Here is a 19,866-nt window from a genome sequence, read left to right as displayed (position 1 = left end):
AAACCTGGTGTTGAGACGGGACGTTTTCACTGACAATAACTTAAAGGTAGATCATTTTTATATTTCTGATCATGTTTGAGAGTAAACATCTCTGCTGGTAGCTCTTCTTCAGCACTTACTACTTTACTACTGTACTTCAGTAAAACAAGTTTTGCTGTAATGCTAGTTTGAAGTTTGAAGGGAAACGTTTCATACTTGACCCACCCTGAAGTTTTCACTCTCTCTGGGGGAGACTGATTGAAACTGACCCCCTCCCAAAGTTCCCTCCCATCCTTTAGTTCAGCAATGCACTTAAGTAAAAATCTGTGAAAATGTCCTTTATTGGTAAGAGTCAAAACCTTACTTTAGTGAAATTGTTATCATGAAAATATACTTAGTAAGTATTAAGTATTGATTTAGTGTTGATTGTGCAGAGAAATGTTTTTTTAACCCATAAGAACCCATGGTGACACCCGTGTAACAAACACTTTAAATCTTCTAGAATCTCCCATATTCAGCTTTATGCTTGACAATAACTCATTAAATCCCTAAGCGACGTATACTCGACACCCTGGCGTGGTGGTCATGTGACTTTGACAAGAAGTGACTTCTCCAAAATGTCGCTGTTACTGGAAACAGAAATGTGAAAATTTTCAAAAAGCTTATTTTTTGTTTACGAGGCTGAGTTTAAACCCATTTAACAATTCTAATCCTTAAAAGGATGTCCTGTATTGCATTTAACTTGTTCTGACCATATTTCTTGAACAAATTAAAGTCAAAATTTTGACATACACTACTGGTCAAAAGTTTTAGAACACACCAACTTTTCCAGAATTTCATTGAAAATGATGCAGTTTAATGTCTCAGTGTACTCTGAATTTAATGCACATTTTCAACATTTAAAATTCTTTATTGAGCATGATAGTGTTTTGAAAATAAAAAAAAGATTCAAAATCACATTTTATGTTGAACTAAAGGACTAAAAAAAGACACAAAATGACCAAAAAAAGACACCAAAAGACACAAAATGACTTAAAAAAGACACAAAAAGACACAAAATGACTTACAAAGACATGAAAAGAATTAAAAAATGGACAAAATAGCCCAAGACTCCATAGAGTTAAGTTGTTAACCCATTTCTTGTTCCCTGAAAAAGACCTACTTGTATAATTCTGAAATGTACATTATTTTCCAGTTTTGGTTAAGCTTACCTTTTTTTATTTACCTCTGGCAGTTCACCACTTACCTTTGTACCCTTTCAAGCTGTTCATTTGACTTGAACTGCTTGAATTTCAATAAAAAATGGAAAAATTGGGGTGTTCTAAAACTTTTGACAGGTAGTGTATGTTATGGAGATGCAAAAGAAAAAGGCAAATTTGTGTCTCTGTAAGCAGAAAATGTGTCTAGTTTTTTCCCATTTTTAAAATAAGAAATATTAAATATATAACGATAAACTCACAATGTAACGTATATGTCATATCACAGATCTTTGACATTTAGGGGTAGTATTTTTTTTATTTTTTTAAATATCAGAAATTTGTTCTATGTGGTTCACTTATAGAACACATCCTTTAAGGATAACTGGGTCTGGGTTCTTATGAGTTAAATTATATTCAGTACTCATTTTTACTCCTTTACTGTTGGGTAGTTTATCAGAATCCGAAATCAGAAATACTTCTAAATTCAGATTTCCAACAAGAATAGAAAGAAATATACCATATATGCCATGAAACTAAGATTTGGCCCTCTATAGACCAGTGGTTTATGCTACAGCTGTCCTAAATTAATTTAATTATTTATTAGTAATCACCAAAATCATTTCCATGTTTCTTTAACGGTTAATACACTAGTATGTAGAAGCTCTTTAATCCAAATTACATTTTAATGCTATAATATAATTTTTATTGTTATCCATGAATTTTCAAATTTACTGTTTTAAAGAACAAAAATTAACAAAAAACTGGGCCGCTTGTGAGTGCTTTGGCACGGCACTTGCTACTGGTGAAGTCTCCAAAAGTCTCCAGTAACACCAGAAAAAGTTGCTAAATTTGTCGCTAGTCGCTTTTCTGATAAAGAGTCACTAGAGGGGTCAGAATAGTCGCTAAATATAGGGACATAGTCGCTTAAACACAGCTTGTCGTGTTGGTCTGTTGTCACATTCGAACTCCGTTGGCTACAAAAGTACCTGTATGAGAACAGAGGCAGAGGGGAAATAACTACACTGCAAAAAAAGAAACGTTGGGTGAACTCAAAATTTCAAGGCAACAAACTTCGATAAAATTTTAAGTTGGGCAATTAAACTAAATATTTTAAGTTTTGTTTTTGAGTTTGCTCAACTCTGAATTTCTCTGGCACGATTGTAACCACAATTTTGAGTTAGCATTGATACGCTAATGGCTACTCTTGTAGCTGTAACAAGCAGCGCTGCTAGCATCAGTTAGCCGGTAGCATCAGTTAGCCGGTAGCATCAGTTAGCCGCTAGCATCAGTTAGCCGCTAGCTTTCGGTAATGATCGAATTTCACAACAAAGAAATAAGAGCACCAACTTGTTTTTGAGCAGACAACTGGCTTCCTTTGTTGTGCTAACTTACATTATTGCCCTAAATGTCAGTAATTTATATTTCCAAGTTTTACCAACTTAAATCACTGTTTTAGGTCAAAAAATACAAGTTGGCTTTTTTGCAGTGTAGTGGGCGGAGCCAAAACACTCAGCCGCTTTACAGAAAGTACTCGAAGTACTCAGAAAGAAGGCCTACTCAGTGGAAACATGCCTATTATAAAAGCTGACTTTACACCGGAGTTATTATACTTTTTGTTTTTATTTTATGTTATTTTATTTTTGTTTTTAATTCAGTTAAGGTTGAAGTGTCTAGAGTGTCTTTGTTTGTTGCAGTGTAGTTTTTACTTTATAGGTTTATTTTACTTTCATTTTTATAGGTTTCACTATTACCCAGCTCTGTGTGGAGTTAGATATATACCAAAATGGCAAAACAACACTTTTTTTTCCAAACAAAAAATATCAATCAAAATATGAAATACAAAATTTAAACAATAAAATAAAGTCAGACAAAATTCAAAACTTGCATGCAAATTATTTGTGTAATTGCAAGAGAAATCTGTCTTTAACTCTTTGAATAACTGTTTTTTTTGTGCTTGCTGCTGGCTTTGCGGTTGCGATTCTGGCTTTGTGTTTGCGCTGCCAGATTTTTTTGCTTGCATTTCCAATTTTATCTGGGTTCATTCCTATTGGCTGATGCATTTCTAGCTGAGCTGCAACTGAAGTTAAAACAAACTGCTCTCTGCTCATTTTGGCGGACTGCAGAGAATTTCTGGTGGACATGTTACACTGGGACAGATAGCAGCCTGTCTGCTGTGATGTTCCTGTCTGATGGTGTCGCCCCAGCTTACACTACATTAGTCAAGGTAAGTTTCCCTAAAATTTTACGACACCAACCTCAACTTGTTTGAAATGTATAATTAGGTAATTAGGTAGTAATCTGCAATACTGGATTAAGCAGTAATGTTAGTGTGAATCAGCATAACGTTTATGATTACTTGCATGTCAATTTGAGGCAAACAAGTTAATGTGAAGTAATCTAAAGTTAATTTAAATTCAACTTTAACTTTAGCTAAAAGTTTATTTGGATTAAACTTCATTAACATAACGTCAATGAGTTGAGTGACATGGTGGTTAGTATTCTTACCGTAGATGTTGGATTGATACTGGTTTGTGTTTTTTTTTTTTTTTTGCCTATTAATAACTTCTACTCATAGGTATGATTATCCCAAACTTATTAAATTAGAAAATTTGCAGATGTGTCAGTGCGTATAGGTTGACATGAAAGATCCCCCACAGCGCTAATTGTAGGTAGTATGCATTTACCGTTGTGATTTGACAGACAGAAGTCCATGGGGGACACTGACAGACTGTCTTGGATTATTATCTGGAATATTAATTAAGACAAAGGCCATTTTATATTTATGTTTATTTCTTTTAGTACACTGGTCAGTAAACTTCAAACAAAATTCCAGTCTTGGTAACTTGACTTTAGACAGCTGACATTATGATCACATAATCTGTCTTCAAAGGACTACAAAATAAATTAATTTCAAGAATGTTATATATTCTACAACATGGTCTCACAGGAATCCGTGAAATAGCCACGGAATCACTCAAATTTCTGTGAAACTGACACAGATTTCACTACAATGCAAGTTAATGACAGTCATATCCCGTGGCTATTCCAACATACAAAGTGATTATGTACATTCACTGAGTGAATATTTAGAAAATAAAACATATATTTCTAGCTAGAAATGTGATCAAAATCCATTTTTATGCAGAAACTAAGTCAAAATATAGATTTTTTTTTTCACTAAAAATGAGAGAACTGTCCGCCATGTTTTTTGTTCTGACCACCGGGACCTTAAAAGTCACGTGACTTGGAACAAACCAATAGGAACAAATATCCATGGAATAGCCACGGGATATGACTGTCATTAACTTGCATTGTAGCGAAATCCGTGTCAGTTTCACGGAAATTTGAGTGATTCCGTGGCTATTCCACGGATTTTGAGTTAAGCGAATCCGTGGCTATTTCACGGATTCCTGTGAGACCAGGTTCATATTCTAGGTGTTTCCCGTTTTCCATTTTATCCTTCATATGTCACATACGAGTATTGTCAACATTATTCAGACACTCTTTACATTTTTTTTGTTATGTTTTCAACCATTTACTACTCTTTTATTTCCTCCCATAGTCACAGATCTATGTCCAGCTGGAGTGACCCTGAAAAGCAACTTCACTGTGCTGGCCACAGTGAAAGGAAGAGCTGCCCAGATGTTTTCTTCTTCCACCATGATGGCAGCAGCAGCAGCAGCATGGGGGAGGTCAGAGGTCAAGCTGCTCACCATCATGGAGAACCTGCCTTTACATTTGATAATCTCAAACATTGTCCACCTTCTTGTGTTTTATGTCCCATCATATTTCAATAAATTACATTTAGATTTGCGCTTACTTTGTCTTCATTACTGACTGAACATGTTAGATTTATAGTATATAATATAATAATACACACAGATAAAACATTTAGCATTTAATTTCAACTCTTTTTCCAGGGGATGGATGTCTAATTTCAGTAAAGTGAGAATACAATCAGGAAGCTGATGAATGGGAGCTTTTAATGCAAACATCATTCATGAAAACATCAATATGTAATAATATATGTATATAAAAAGATAAAGTCTGACGTTGTGCGATGTCAGATTTTACATTACAGAATATTTTACAGTCTGAGTCTTAATAACGTACTCCGTTATTTCTGAACCATGCTGAAATGTGATATTTATAAATTCCACAAACAATATTGTATTTACACATAGTTAAAGATTTTAAATCGTGGACGAGCATTGCGTTAACTTGGCATTATAGCAGGTTTAGTCATAGTCATTTAGATCATAACATTTCATGTTAGCGAACTAACGGGGGAGCTTTATTTTCCAAACACACAGACGCCTTTTAAAACCAAGTATTACAAGTAATCTGTTACTTATGACCTCAATCACCATACCGGTCTTCTCATTTCTTCTTTCATACGATCCCGTTAGCATCGAAGGCAGCATTACCTGGCTAATAACGTTATCTAACAAACTACTGTGAGCACTCATAATAAAAATATATTTATATAAAATATAAATAAAATAAAATGATAATTTCACTCCCTAAGCATGGACTTTTTGTGCAGCATTGGTACAATTCACCACACAGTAAGTGATGTTATTTGTCTGATGTTTGGCTGTAAAACTCTCCAACAGCCGACAGGTAAAGTTTCCAGTGAACTAGCAGCTACGGACAGCTAGCGGCTGGTGACGGAGAGCTCAGACACCTGTCACTCAAAGTTTGTTTTAACTTCCTGTTCAGTTGCCGCTTAATTCAGCTGTCCGTCAAAACGCATCAGCCAATAGGAATGCACCCAGAGAAACCTGCCACACATGAAATTTGTGCCAGAACCTCAAGCAAAAAGTCTGGCAGCGCAAACACAAAGCCAGAATTGAAACTGCAAAGCCAGCCACAAACAAACAAAACAAACAGTTATTCAAAGAGTTAAAGACAGATTTTTCTTGCAATTACACAAATAAATTGTTCGCAAGTTTTGAATTTTGTCTTTGACTTAATTTTTTGTTTCAATTTTGTATGTGATATATTGATAAAATCCTTTTTGTTTGAATTTGTTGAAAGTGTTGTTTGAACATTTTAGCACACATTGAACTCCATAGCTTTCACCCTAGCGTTCGCCCGCTAACGTTAGCCCCCTAGCGTTCACTCGCTAACATTAGCACGCTAGCGATGGACCGCTAACGTTAGCAAGATATTGATCGATATAATCAATAGAGCCATAAAACAATAAACACACTACACCCGTTCCTTTGGGTGACATGGCTGTTGTCTATAATTACTGTTATTGTGTGCTATTGCCACCTCCTCTGGAAAACAAGCGATCAGACAGCCAATCAGAGCAGCACCTCATTAACATAGCCGCTTCCCGCCCAGTCAAAAGAGTGTCTCTAGCTCTCGTCAATGAGGCAGAAACTGCCGGCATGAGGAGGCACAGTCAGGCTGAATGTGTGTGGGGTTTTTTTTTATAACTAAAAGAGTTCATAATCTTGATTTAAAGGCCCATTGGACATGTATTACACAGTTCAAACTAGCATGATAGGGGACCTTTAACAGATGGTGTTATACCATGCAAGGTAATTTCCCATCACATGTGTATTGTTCCTAATGCATCACAAATAATATAACAGTAATCTGATATACGCACAAGGCATCTTTCTGTCCGACGAGTTCTGTTTTTGAGGCAGGACATTTACTGTGAGTGTTTTAACAGAATGGCACGTCTGCATTTGAGTCTGTCTTTGTTAAATCAGAATAAGTTTGGTTAAGCTTTACTTAAACTTGAATTAATTTGCGTTCATCTCTAATTTATTAAATTTTCTTTCTCTGCAGGACATTATGGACGTCATAGACCCCATCATGAGTCTCGCCTCAGAGATCTACGATCTGGTTGAGAGGGTGAAGGCAAATAAGAAGCGCTGCCATCGTCTTGGTACCCGGGTCAAAGGCCTGGAGCGGGTGGTGAAGTCCATCAGAGAAAGGAAAGAAATCCCTAAAAATGTTAAAGTGGGCCTGAAAGACCTCAGAACCACTCTGAAATCAGCAAGAAGTATTGTCACTAAATACACCACAAGCAGCTGGATTAAGCTCGTCCTGAAGTCTGGCAGCTACGCTGAGGAGTTTGACTATGTGAACACCGGTCTCAATGATGCCTTCCAGGTACTGTCTGGAAATCTGCAGGTGCAGCTGTGGGAAGAGGTGTCCCACTTGTTCAAAGAGTCCGACAGAGAGAAAGAAGACGAGGTGGACGGGAGGGAGGATGACAACGAGCTGCAGACATGTGAGAGAAACTGATTTCTAGACTATGTTTGGTTAAAGACAGGGAGCGGGTTAATTGGTCTACATGAGTTTAAATTAGGTTTTGTATTTTTAATCTTTATTGATTTATTTATTCGTTTTAGATTATTAAAAATTCAAAAACTTTCCCTTCTCCACTGTAGGGCTTTTTTTTTTTCAAAAACTCAAAAAAGACCTCGTAGTCCCAATGTGTCTTTTGACTGACTTTGTTTAATCTGTTTTTGTTTGTTCCTCAGTGCTCATGGCGTTCCAGAAGGAGCAGCAGGAGAAATTAGATGCCATGCATAAAGATGTTCAATCCATGACAGAAAACATATTACAGGTCTTGTTTATCTGTGAGTACAACAAAACACTTCAGTCTACACCTCCTTTCAAAAGTTCGTAATATCCTGTCACAAAACTTGTTTGGGCCTAGTCTCACATAGTCACCTATCACCACAGCATTGTGTCAGCACTGGTATTTATAGAGCTTTATAGTGAGTTTAAGCTCATTATTTATCTGTCCGGCACACAACTTTACTGTTGTGCTTCACTCTCATCCCTCTCATAGCGTTGTTTTCAGAGAAATAGCTTTAAAAGACACAGTGAATTATCTGCTTAGCAGCAAACATCCGGCAGACAAACTAGCTCAGGCATGTCCAAACTATTCCACAAAGGGCCGTGTGGCTGCAGGTTTTCGTTCCAACCAAGCAGCAGCACACCAGACCTGACTCAGTTAATCAACTGATCTCAGTCTTCAGACGGTTGATTGGTCAAACTGTGTGCTTTTGCTTGGTTGAAACGAAAACCTGCAGCCACACGGCCCTTTGTGGAATAGTTTGGACATGCCTGAACTAGCTGGTGAACACAATGACGCATTTAGCAGCTTAAGAGACAGATATTTCCCTAAGGAGGTGGCGGAGACCAAAAACAGAGCTAAAAGAGAATAAATGTTTGATTAACAACCATCGTCAGGACACAAAACCTCCTAATGGATGACCATGTTTATCTGTAACTGCTGGATGTAGTAATAAGTTCAAGTTCAGAGTGTCAACTTCAAAGGTGAAGATATGTCACTGGTTTAAAGGTAATTTTGACAAGTGACATATAGCCATTATTGAGAAAGTTCTGGATAGTATTGAACCAAAATAACTTGTGATCATGTGTTTTCACAGTGAAAAAGCCGAGCATCACTGATGAAGCCATCCGAATGATCAAAGAAGACGAGCTGGACTACGATGAACCAAAAGAGCCTTTCATGAATACAGCAATCTCAGAGGTCTACAAAGGAATGTACCGTGGATTCCCAGTGGCCATTAAGAGATACATTGACGCTGCAACCAGCCCAAGGTCTGTGCCACATTTCAGGACAATACTGGATTAAAATTCAGGAAAACAGTCCATTTTGATTAGAGACAAATACTAATGTGATTTGGTTCTTCATTTTTTATGACCATCATTCATTCTGGCAGCATACAGTTGTGTCTAGATTTGTTTCAATCAGAAGCCTCAGTTATTTGTTCTCCTTAAGGGGTTTTAATTTGAAATTCACAGGGATGCCTAGCATCATGGAGGGTGGTGGGTGCTATTCATTTCCACAAGATGGTGTGATCTTTTGAAGTTACAAAAACTTGATCTGATCTAATGTGACTTCCGGTATAAACCAGCCCCAATTCCAGTCTACTTTACAAAATACTGATACAGAGACTCTAATTAGAAGAAGGGGTGAGACGGCAGTTTCTCCTGGAAGACATTCATAGTTGACCACATGAAAAGTGACACAAATGATTGTTCAAAGGATTAAAAAAAAAAAAAATCTATTCAAGATATAAGTTCAAATCCTTGCCCCTTTCTTGTCTTCACATAGTCAACCAATCACAGTGACAAGTGAATTGTTGTTTTTCATGTACACAATGACATGCAACACAATGAATATCTTCAAAGTTAAAACACAGATCACTGTTGATATAATGACTTAAAATCTACAGATTCTCATGACAGTGAATGTTAAAGGCCAACTTTGTAGTTTGGATACTGTCGTGAAAAAACTCACTTGTAGCACCTGTCATCCTTTCTACAACGGCTCTGGCCATGTGCTTTGTTGTCAACAGAGCCGGCACATCTCTGTCTGAGTTATTAGCATAGGTTATTAAATAGCACCGTAAGGTGAAATGCAATCATGAATTTGTCCCATATAAGAGACATACAGTGAACAAATACATAAACTCAACTGTGTGGCAAGTTTGCCACATAGATAGCAACAATTGACAGCAATCCAGCTGCTAATGAAAACAAATGCAAATGCTTTCGAGCTAGCATGATAGCCAGTCAGTGACCGGTGATGGTAATGGATTGAACACATTTCAAGTCAAGTCAAGTCAAATTTTATTTCTATTGTGCATTTACAGACAGCTGAGCCACACATAAAAGTGCATAAAGTGCAATAAAATACAGGATTGACAAAGGTGAAAGAAACAGAAAGGGTTAAAAGACATTGCCTGCAAGAGTTAAAATAAAGCAAAAGAAGAAGAGATAATTTAAAGGAAACTGAGGGGTTACAAGGGTACGCTATTCCCTAGCACTTGCAAGAGGAAGATGTTAATTGAAGGCAAGAGAAAAGAGGCCCGTCTTCAAGTGAGACTTAAAAACATTAACTGCATGGATGTGGAGGGTGAGGCAGTTTGCTACAACAAAGGCTCTGTTGCCCCTTGTTTTTTTTAACCTGGACCTGGGCATCTTCAACAGCAGTTGGTCAGCTGAGCCTAGAGCTCTGGAGGGGGTGTGTTGGTGCAGATCAGACAGGTATGTAGGGGCCAGACCGTGGAGGGATTTGTACACAGTCAGCAGAAGTCTGTAATTGATGTGGTAACGGATGGGACGCCAGTGGAGCGCTTCCCGTAGCTAAATTTGGCGAAATTTGCGCCCACACAGGTCATTTTACCATCACAAGGTTTTCTTAACTGTTTTTTTAAGTTGAAAATGCTGCATAGTTCTGGTTTTAACATTCATCTGCAACATAAATATTGTCTTCATACAGCGAGGTGCGTCGCATTTTCCACCAGGAGGTTGAACACATGAAGCAGTTTGAGTCACCCAACATCCTGCGAATGTTTGGCATGTGTGTCAAAGACGAGAAAGGTGAGTTAACTGAAGAACGTAAAGGACAGAATATCATTGCACCTTTAAAATGAAAGTAATATGTTGTGTCCTCGTGCAGGACCCAACCCTGAGTTCTTAATCATCATGGAGTACTGTGAGCACGGAAGTCTCCGTCAGTTTCTGGACTCTGATCACACTGTGTCCTGGCACATGAAGGCTCGAATGTGTCGGGATGCAGCGCGAGGACTCTATCGGTCAGTCTTATGCAGTCATTAATTATATTATTGGTTCATTTAAATTATGGATGAAACAAAGATATGTCTTTTAAGAAGGTTAAAATGCTTTTTACAGGATCAGTATTATGTGGTTGCATAGACTGTATAAAAAAGAAAGCTCCCCATAAGTGAAGCCAATACATGTAGATCCCCCCTAGTGGCTGGCTGCAGTATAGCCATAAGCCCCGCCCCCTTAATGATTCTGTTATTTAAGGTAGTTCCTATCACACTGTTGTTTGTTCACATGTTCATGTGTGTTTTCATTTGTTATTTGACACTTAAAAGAGCTTGCACCGTGCTCAAATTGGGTCATGTGGCTGTTTTGGGTGAGGAACTTGACGCTACTATGCAGACTCTGGCTTCAAATAACATAACCAGCACAAGATGGCAGCAGCCATATGCAGGATATTTTTGCTTCACTTTTGTACAGTGACAGGGAGTGAAGATGCGTACAGTCTACGTTTGCATGCAGTGGTGGACGAAATACTCAGATCTTTCTTTGAGTAAAAAATAAAATACTCTGTTGCAAGTAAAACTCCTGCATTCAAAATTTAGTTGGATATCTTGAAGTACAAAAATATTAACAACCAAATTTTAGTGCCAAAAGTTTACTCATTATGCAAAATTCTAGTTATTGATGCATTTACGTGTTCATCACTTTAATGTTGCAGCTGCAAGGTGGATCGATTTTACTTTTATACCGCTGGTTAGTTTAATCTTTAATGCTACATTATCATTTATTAGTTGATTTAGATTTTGTATTAATTAAGTATAGTATTTCTCCCTGAGATGAAGTGGAGTAGAAGTATAGTATTGTATGAAATGGAGATACTTGAGTAAAGTAGTAAGTACTTCAAATTTGTACTTGGAGTGCTTGAGTAAATGTATGCAGGAGTTGGAGATAAAGAAGACATTTCAAACTAAATTTTATCTGTATGATTTTTTGTTTATGATAGAAGGCACCATCATAATAACATCACTGTCGTTTCTTAGACTGCACCAATCTGAAGCCAAAACTAAGGTTCATGGATCCATCAGCAGCAGCAAGTTCCTGGTGGCTGAAGGCTACACCGTCAAGGTACTGAGGCCAGTGTAGCCGGGATTGCTGATGGCCGACTGATTTGCAGGATTGGAGGCGTTGGGGGGGATATAAATGAAGTCTTGATGTTCTTCTTGTTGTTTTCAGCTGGGAGGCTTTGAGCTGACGCAAACTGAGACATCGATAAGAAAGAAAACAAGGGACCAAAGCACCGAGTCTGTGTGCTACGACTCTCCTCAGCTGCTCCACAGCCTCGAAAACAAAAAAGACAAAAAGTCAGAGATTTACAGGTCAGATACAAACCAAGAGCTCTGTACAGCTGCTCGAAACCTACACTGCACAGCAAAATCTGTAGTGTTGTTTTTTCAGTGTTAATAATTTTGAGTTGGTGAGTGTTGATTTTGGAGTTGTTTTAACACTTGTAGTGATCAAAAAGCTCTGCCAGCCTTGTTACATGTTAACCTGACACCTGAGTTAGATTCACTTCAGTTGGAGTTGATTTTCAGATTTTGTGACTTGTATGTTCGCCTAAAGACAGAATGCACTTTTAATGTATCGTAAAACAAAACAACGAATGTTAATTATCACATTAATGAAAGGAAATAACATGATTTTAGTGTTGAAAAAACACTTAAATGTGTCATAAAATAACACAATGTATGTTAAAAATGAATATTTGACACCCTTGGTGTTGTTTTATGACACCACATAAGTGCACTTTTAACTCAAAATTCTGTTCTTCCTTTTCACTTGAGTGTTCAACACTATTAAAGAGTTAAAATGTTATCACTTTTCAAAGTGTAATTGTAATTCAGAATCCGTGAAAACTATATAAACTCAAAAAAAGTGTTAAATTTAACACTCTGTGAGTTGAATTAACACTCCCGATTTTGCTGTGTGCTCTATTCTATTAAGTAACTCTTCTTAAGGATCGCCACTAACACCTTTATTAATGGTTCATAAATATACATTTTGGTTCATCATTTCTATTTGGCAAAAGAAAGTTCTTAATTTTTGTGATTCATTTATAAATGGTTTCTTATAAGCCATCAGGTAGTGGCACTTACTTTTTTAATTAAAGTAATTAATAAAGGCTCATGCAGGGCTTCAGATTGCGACCATTTAGTTGTATTTTGTGAACATTTGTGGACACAGCGCATCTATATTTTAAAACTAGTACAACCTGCTGATATGCACCCTGTTTTCTTTTTTTAATTTTAATTACTGCGCAGTGAATGGCAAACATCTAAGTAAAGCAAAATAAAAACACATTTTTGACTTGAGGTGAACTCTAAGAATAAAGTCTTTTTTAGAAAAAATAGTTCTGAACTATCTTGGAAATGTTGTCTTTCAGCTTTGGAATCGTCATGTGGGAAATTGCAACTAGACAGAAGCCCTTCAAAGGTATGTACACAATAACACAACAAATCAGCATCCAACCCTCAACTTAACGTTTTTTAGCATCAAGGACTTACCTCCTTCAGGTTTTAATATCCATCTCATCTATCTCAATGCCATACTTCTGTGATAGAAATTTTAGCTCCTCAATAGAGGCGCTGGAGTAAGTTTTGTGTTGGTCTTTGTAACCACCCTCATGTGCCAGAGCCAATGTGAGACTTACCCAGACTCATAATCTTTGATGTTTATTACCCTTTTTCTACATTACAAACCCTATAGTTGCAGGTGTTCTGCTTAGTGCATAGTTAGGAAGCTAGATGAATTATTCCACTTCTGTTTCTATCATCCATTAGAAGGATGCTATGCCTCTCATGGTAAGGTTGCAATACTCTTAATACGCTTTTTTTTAAAGTAGTCCAACATGAGACGAGATGAGACCGAGACCAAGACAAGATTAGATAAAATAAACCTTTATTGATCCCTGTGGTGTTTGGTTGTTGCAGCAGTACACTGTAAAAAAAAAATCTGTTTAATTTACGGTAAAATTCCGGCAGCTGTGGTTGCCAGAACTTCACCGTAAAAATTCCAGTGAGCGTATGTAAATGTAAGTATCAGCTAAAGCTGTAATTTATTCTGGATAATCCCATTACTGTTTGTACAATTGTTTCATTATGGTATTTCTCCATTAATTTGACATGAAAATGTTATATTTTTACAGCAAAACTGTATGTTTTTACAGTTTATGACAGTAGAATTTAAAGTTTTATGCTATTCTTTGATTTACAGTAATTAAAAGTATCTACTACAGTAATGTACAATGTTTAATTTTACGACCTATTTCTAATGCAATTTGACAGTGTTTTACTGTAATTTCTACAAACATTTTTTACAGTGTAGACTGCTCTGGTCACTCTCCCATTCAGATTGATTTCATGCCGCTAAAGCCTTCATAGGATCACACAGTACGTTTACATGCACAGTTTAATCGAGCTATGCTAAAAAATTCGATTTTGGCGTCTAATAGGACTTCTGTCCTTGTCCCAGTTTACATGCAACTCAGAAAATTGAACAACTGGCGGGAACTTGTCCTCCTCCTCAACACTAGGTGGCGATATGCATCGTTTCAGCGGGTTAATACGGCCCCCTTTCCAGTTGACCTATTACGTCATAATAAAAAAGTGGAGAAAGGATACAAAAGGCTGTTGGAGGACTACAACAGTAGCCTGTCTTCGGTTCAACACTTTGTGCCGTTGCTACTGACCCGCTACTGTGGATGTTTTTTTTCTGGGGTCATACGCCAGCACAGGGTGGAGCATGGGGAGCATGCGAACATTAGCATTCAGCATTACCTGAGTGTCTTAATCGGAGCTGGAGAACTCTGACACTAGTCGGACTAACACGTGTACCTGCACATGACAATAATTAGTTTTTTTCAAGTGTCATGTAAACGTACTGACTGATGTTCAACTCATGAAAATGTAGCTCAACATATCAAACTAGGCAGCATTGATCAAATATGACCAAAGATTTTGTTAACAAGTTGACTATTTGTCACCTCAGATGTTTTTGTTTACCCGTAATTTGAGCAAGGTTGTGACCCGACTGGCATGTTTGTCCTGTTTGTCCACTGCTACATCACGCACTTCATACTCTGAATGGCATAGGGTTGCGTTTTGTTGGTGTTGTATTTGTTTATTTGCTCTAAAGCAGTCGATGGAAACATCCCTAATTCACATTTTCTTTAATGCAACATTTCAAAATTTCAATTTAATATTAGTTTTGACTTTAATGGAAACACGGCTTGTTAGTAAAACTAAAAATACAGGAAAAATAAAACATCTGCTTTTGACCTTAAAGTGTTCTCACCTTTCTTCCAGATTTGTCAGATAAGGAAATCCTTCAGAAAGTGCTCAACGAGAAATTTATGGAGGAGCTCCCCGACGACTGTCCCGAAGGACTGAAGAGTCTGATCGACTCCTGTCGCAACTTTGATGAGTTCAAGAGACCCTCTGTTAGAGGTAAATCACAATCAACTGCCACCACCATGGATTGGAGGGTGGGGGTGACGATGGTGGTGCAGAAAGATATCTGCTGCAAGAGGTAGTGGGGGATGTGAGGATGTCCTGGAGGTTTGAAAAAGTCTGTGGTGAAAGTCAGTGGGGGTATGGGCGGAGATGACCGGGTGGTGTGGGGCAGGGGGTGATGGGAGGTTGTTATTCGGGGAAGCAGTAGAGGGGCTGCCGAGGGTGGGATGGTAGGAGTTGAACCTATTGAAGAAAAGTTTCAGCTTGTTTGCACGTCGTTCGTTTTCCTCCACTGCTCCCCCACCTCTCCACTGGAAGCCAGTGATCTCCCTCATCCCACTCCAAACGTCCCTGGTGTTGTTGTCTTCCAGTTTGTGCTCCAGTTTCCTTCTGAAGTTGTCCTTACTCTCCCTGATGCTGCGTTTGAGCTCCCTTTGCACGCGTTTAAGTTCTGCTCTGTCCCTTGATCTAAAGGCCCTCTTCTTGTTGTTGAGAAGAGCCTTCAGGCTGCTGGTTACCCACGGTTTATTGTTTGGCTAACAGCGGACCTGTTTAGTGGGGATGGTGTTTTCGATGCAGAACCCGATGTACTCAGAGACACAGTCAGTCAGGCCATCAATGTCCTCACCATCGCTCATACAGAGTGTCCCAGTCTGTGGCCTCCAGCGCTCCACGCAGTGTTTCCGTGGCCTCAGGAGACCATGTCCTCACTGTCCCCACTGTGACTGGGTGCTGCTGAACCACAGGCTTGTATGATGGTGAGAGCAGGACTAGGTGATGGTCCGACCTGCCTAGTGGTGGCAGGGCAGTGGAGCTGTATGCATCCTTAATATTTGCGTACAGCGGGTCCAAAGTCTTATTTTCTCAGGTGGCACATTTTACAAACTGGAAGAAGGTTGGGAGAGTGGATGAGAGGTGTTGAAGTCACCTGTGATGGAGATGAAGGGCCCAGGGTGTTGTGTTTGTAGTCCTGCAGTCACACAGTGGATGGTGGCACACGCTGCTTCTGCGTTGCCAGACTGAGGAATGTAAACGGTGATGGCGATGACACTGGAAAACTCCCTCGGCAAATAGTATGGGCGAAGTCCGACGGCGACTAGCTCGATGTCCGGGCTGCAGAACCGCTCTTTAACAGTGACGTGCCCGGGGTGACACCACCTGTTGTTCACGAGCACGGCAAGGCCCCCTCCTTTCTTCTTAGCGGTTGCGGCGGTGTCTCTGTCGGCTCGAACCATCTGGAAGCCGGGAATGGTGGCGTTAGAGTCCGGTATCTGGTCATGCAGCCACGTTTTCGTAAGACACATGATACCGGACTCCCTGTACTCCCTCTGTGTCCCGGCAAGTGCTTCCAGTTCGTCCACTTTATTTGCCAACAATCTCTCATTTCCAGTGATGACTGCAGGGATGTGGGGCTTAAACTTCCTCTTCTCCATCCTATGTTTAACCCCCGCTCTGCGGCCTCGCCATCTCCTCTCAAGCTCCTCAGTAATGGTGTGTCTCTCTGCGGCCGTGCTGTGCCTCGGGGCCATCAGCTGGTCACGGGTGTAAACAATGCTGACGAGTGGCGCCGGCATGGCTCCCAGTGATCCGGAGAGACTCAAGTGCGGTTAAAAGTGATAAAAAGTGTCCAAATTGTTCCAAAAGCATCCCGCCGTTGTGCGTTGCGGAGATGCCCAGGACAGTGAAAATAAAGATAAAAACAGACAGCAAATGTAATAAAAACACAAAAAACCTTCAGTAATACACGGAGCTGCTGCAACAAGCTACCATTAGTACGGTGCCATCTTGAGAGTTTATGAAGATTCAAATCAGGGGCAACAGCTCTGGTTGCCATTCCATGCATGCCAGTTGCACGTTCCCTTAAAACTTGCAACATCTGTGGCATTGTGCTGTGTGATAAAACTGAACATTTCAGAGTAGCATTTTATTGTAGCCAGCCTAAGGCACACCTGTGAAATAATCATGCTGCCTAATCATCATCTTGATATACCACACCTGTGAGGTGGGATGGATTATCAGTGGATCAGTGGTGATGGATATAAGTGCTCACTATCACAGATCAACCTGAATGAGGCCATTCTGCGTAACGAGCACTTTTATTTTTGATCCTTTTGATGCTGATACTTTTGTATTTTTACTACAGTAACTTTTGAATTTCGGACTTTTACTTGTAGTGGAGTAATTTCACAGTGTGGAATTAGTTATTTTACTTCAGTAAGGGACCTGAATTCTTCTTCCACCACTGACACTAACATCTTTCTCTTCTTCAGGGCTGGTGGATAAACTGCAAATCTTGGTGACACAGCTGGATGTTGAAGCTGTTTCTCCGTCTGCCTCAGCATGAGCAGTACTCAGGGTTTTCTTCTCATGGTCATCCTCAGAAATAGAAATACTTATGTTATGTTATCAAAGTGGCCTGTAACTGACTTAAAACTCTAAACTCTTTAATTCAACCTTCTATATGCATGGGCTTACAAATATGGTGGTTTGTTTGAGCAGCATTGTAATTTTGCATGTTTTTTTATGTATTAACCTTATATTTTGATCAGCAACAAATATTTTTATGCATCACAGTTACATCTTATTCCCCTGTCATTCTTTAATTTGGAATTCAAGTATTTCCACATATCCAATTTAACATTTTGTTTTGGGGATGCAATAGGTAAGCTGAGCCTTTCGGCCATGGCACTAAAAAGAAATTATGAAATCAATATATGAATGTACATTAGCAAGCTAGCTTATCACACATTAGGATATTCACAATCACCCCAATAATGCAAATTGACATGTTTTTAGTTTGAGTTTAATTTGACCTTTATGTTAACCATGACTATCAATTCTCTCTGTTTAATTCAACATATGTGCCGTTGCTTAATGATGACTAAACCAAGCATACAAAATATTCTTGTCCTCTTTGTACTCTACTTTCAGTGAACCTTTGAATCAGGGTTTTGTTTTGTTTTTCCATTTCCATGCCTTTTTTTTGTTGATGAAATAAAATACTAAGAAGAAAGTTGCAGTATTCTTGTTCTTAAGGGCTCTTATTGAGGCGCTTTATTTATTGGGTTCTTGATGGAAAAAGTCCATAATTAATTTAGAGCTCTTCTCATGGATGTAGACTTTTCCTGAGATTAAAAAATAGAAGAAGAAAATATAAATAAATTAATGAAAAAATATAATTAAAATGTAATTAATTAATAAATAAATAAAATAATATCGATAGGTTCCTTGGGGGGCTGAGTTGCAGCTTGTATTTAATTCCTGACATATTTTATTTAAGTTAAGCTTCGACATTATACTACTACAAGCTTTAATAGTGTAGTTGGTACAATTTGTTTTCTCTAAAATATTCACATAATTTGCATAAAAGCAAATTTCCCCAAAACAATAGTTGTAGTACCAGCTGGGATGGATTATTGTGAGGATGGGTTTTTCTTCCCCCTACACCTTTCCATGGTAATATGCACATTCAAGCCACAGCATACAACGCACAGGAGCGTTGCATTTCAAAATCCTTCTCAGATTCATATGATCCACTGTGCTCAATAACTGTAGAATTCACCATGTCTCAAACCAAGCTTAAAGTAGAATTTAATTGAGTCCTTTAAACGAGCCATAGGATATCCCATTGTTGCCTCTCGTTTCGTTCTGTTTTCATGAAATAACGCAAAACAATCACGTTAACATGTGATATATGTGGTATAAAACAAACTTTTCACGTTATTACGTGTGGCAGCAATACGTTTCCTTACTCAAACTATTTTTTTATTTTATTTATTTATATCAAATAGCAATAATGCCTACCAGCCCCATTTAGTAGTCGACGATACTGTCATCTACCTGCTGCAACGAGCCCATATGCATCTGGATGCTGGAGGAGGCACTGTGAGGATCACATTCTTTGATTTCTCCAGTGCTTTCAACACCATTCAACCTCTGCTGTTGGGTGAGAAGCTGCGGGGGATGGGTGTCGACGACTCTAGGATCTCCTGGATTACTGACTACTTGACAGTGTTAGAGCGTAAAGCTTTTACAGCTTCTACCTCTCACCCGGGTTCTTTTTCCTAAACTTGGTTTACAAAACTCTCAGGACAAATGAATAAAGTCAACCATTTATTGAAAGAATCATAGCCAAATGCAATGCTCAGCGCTGGACTCTGCCAAGTGACCCCAATGGCATCACAGGACAAAGTGCTTACAAGCAACTCTGATTTTACATATAGCTTCTTGGATTTTGGCGAAATCCCGTACAATGGGTGGGCTCTTTAACGCAATTGGTCAATTTGGAAATGATATGCACTGGTTACCACCCATTAACCAAGCATCTGGGGATTGAACATCTCACTGATCAAACTTTATGTGTGTGTGTTGTTGTCTGCTGAAGCTCCGCATCCTATCCTCTGCTCCCCCATGCATACCTTTCCTGAACTCTGACCTCTCCTAACCGTAAATGACCAGTCCTGTCAGTGTATGGCCCAGTTCAGGTCATAATTTTAAGTCTCAGGCAATGCTGAGTGCCCCAACTCCCACAACAGGCAGGCCACAGTTTGTCCGTCTGGGCAGTGTCCTGTCTGATGTGGTGGTCAGTGATACAGGAGTTC

General features: G+C 38.8%; 1 protein-coding gene across 1 annotated transcript; it reads left to right on the top strand.

The window, feature by feature from the left end:
- Window positions 1-18,278, top strand: LOC131973061 (mixed lineage kinase domain-like protein). The gene is made up of 11 exons (XM_059334906.1): window positions 1-46; window positions 6,987-7,434; window positions 7,688-7,786; window positions 8,606-8,780; window positions 10,468-10,568; window positions 10,648-10,783; window positions 11,798-11,882; window positions 11,991-12,133; window positions 13,198-13,247; window positions 15,119-15,259; window positions 17,536-18,278. The coding sequence occupies exons 2-11, from the start codon at window positions 6,993-6,995 to the stop codon at window positions 17,607-17,609; spliced, it is 1,446 nt and encodes a 481-aa protein (XP_059190889.1). The 5' UTR covers window positions 1-46; window positions 6,987-6,992; the 3' UTR covers window positions 17,610-18,278.
- The last annotated feature ends 1,588 nt before the right edge of the window (window positions 18,279-19,866 follow it).

Source organism: Centropristis striata, chromosome 6 (assembly GCF_030273125.1).
Source record: "Centropristis striata isolate RG_2023a ecotype Rhode Island chromosome 6, C.striata_1.0, whole genome shotgun sequence".
Classification (NCBI taxonomy): Eukaryota; Metazoa; Chordata; class Actinopteri; order Perciformes; family Serranidae; genus Centropristis; species Centropristis striata.
Note: the sequence above shows the minus strand (reverse complement) of the source record. Positions and strands in the feature narration are given on the sequence as shown.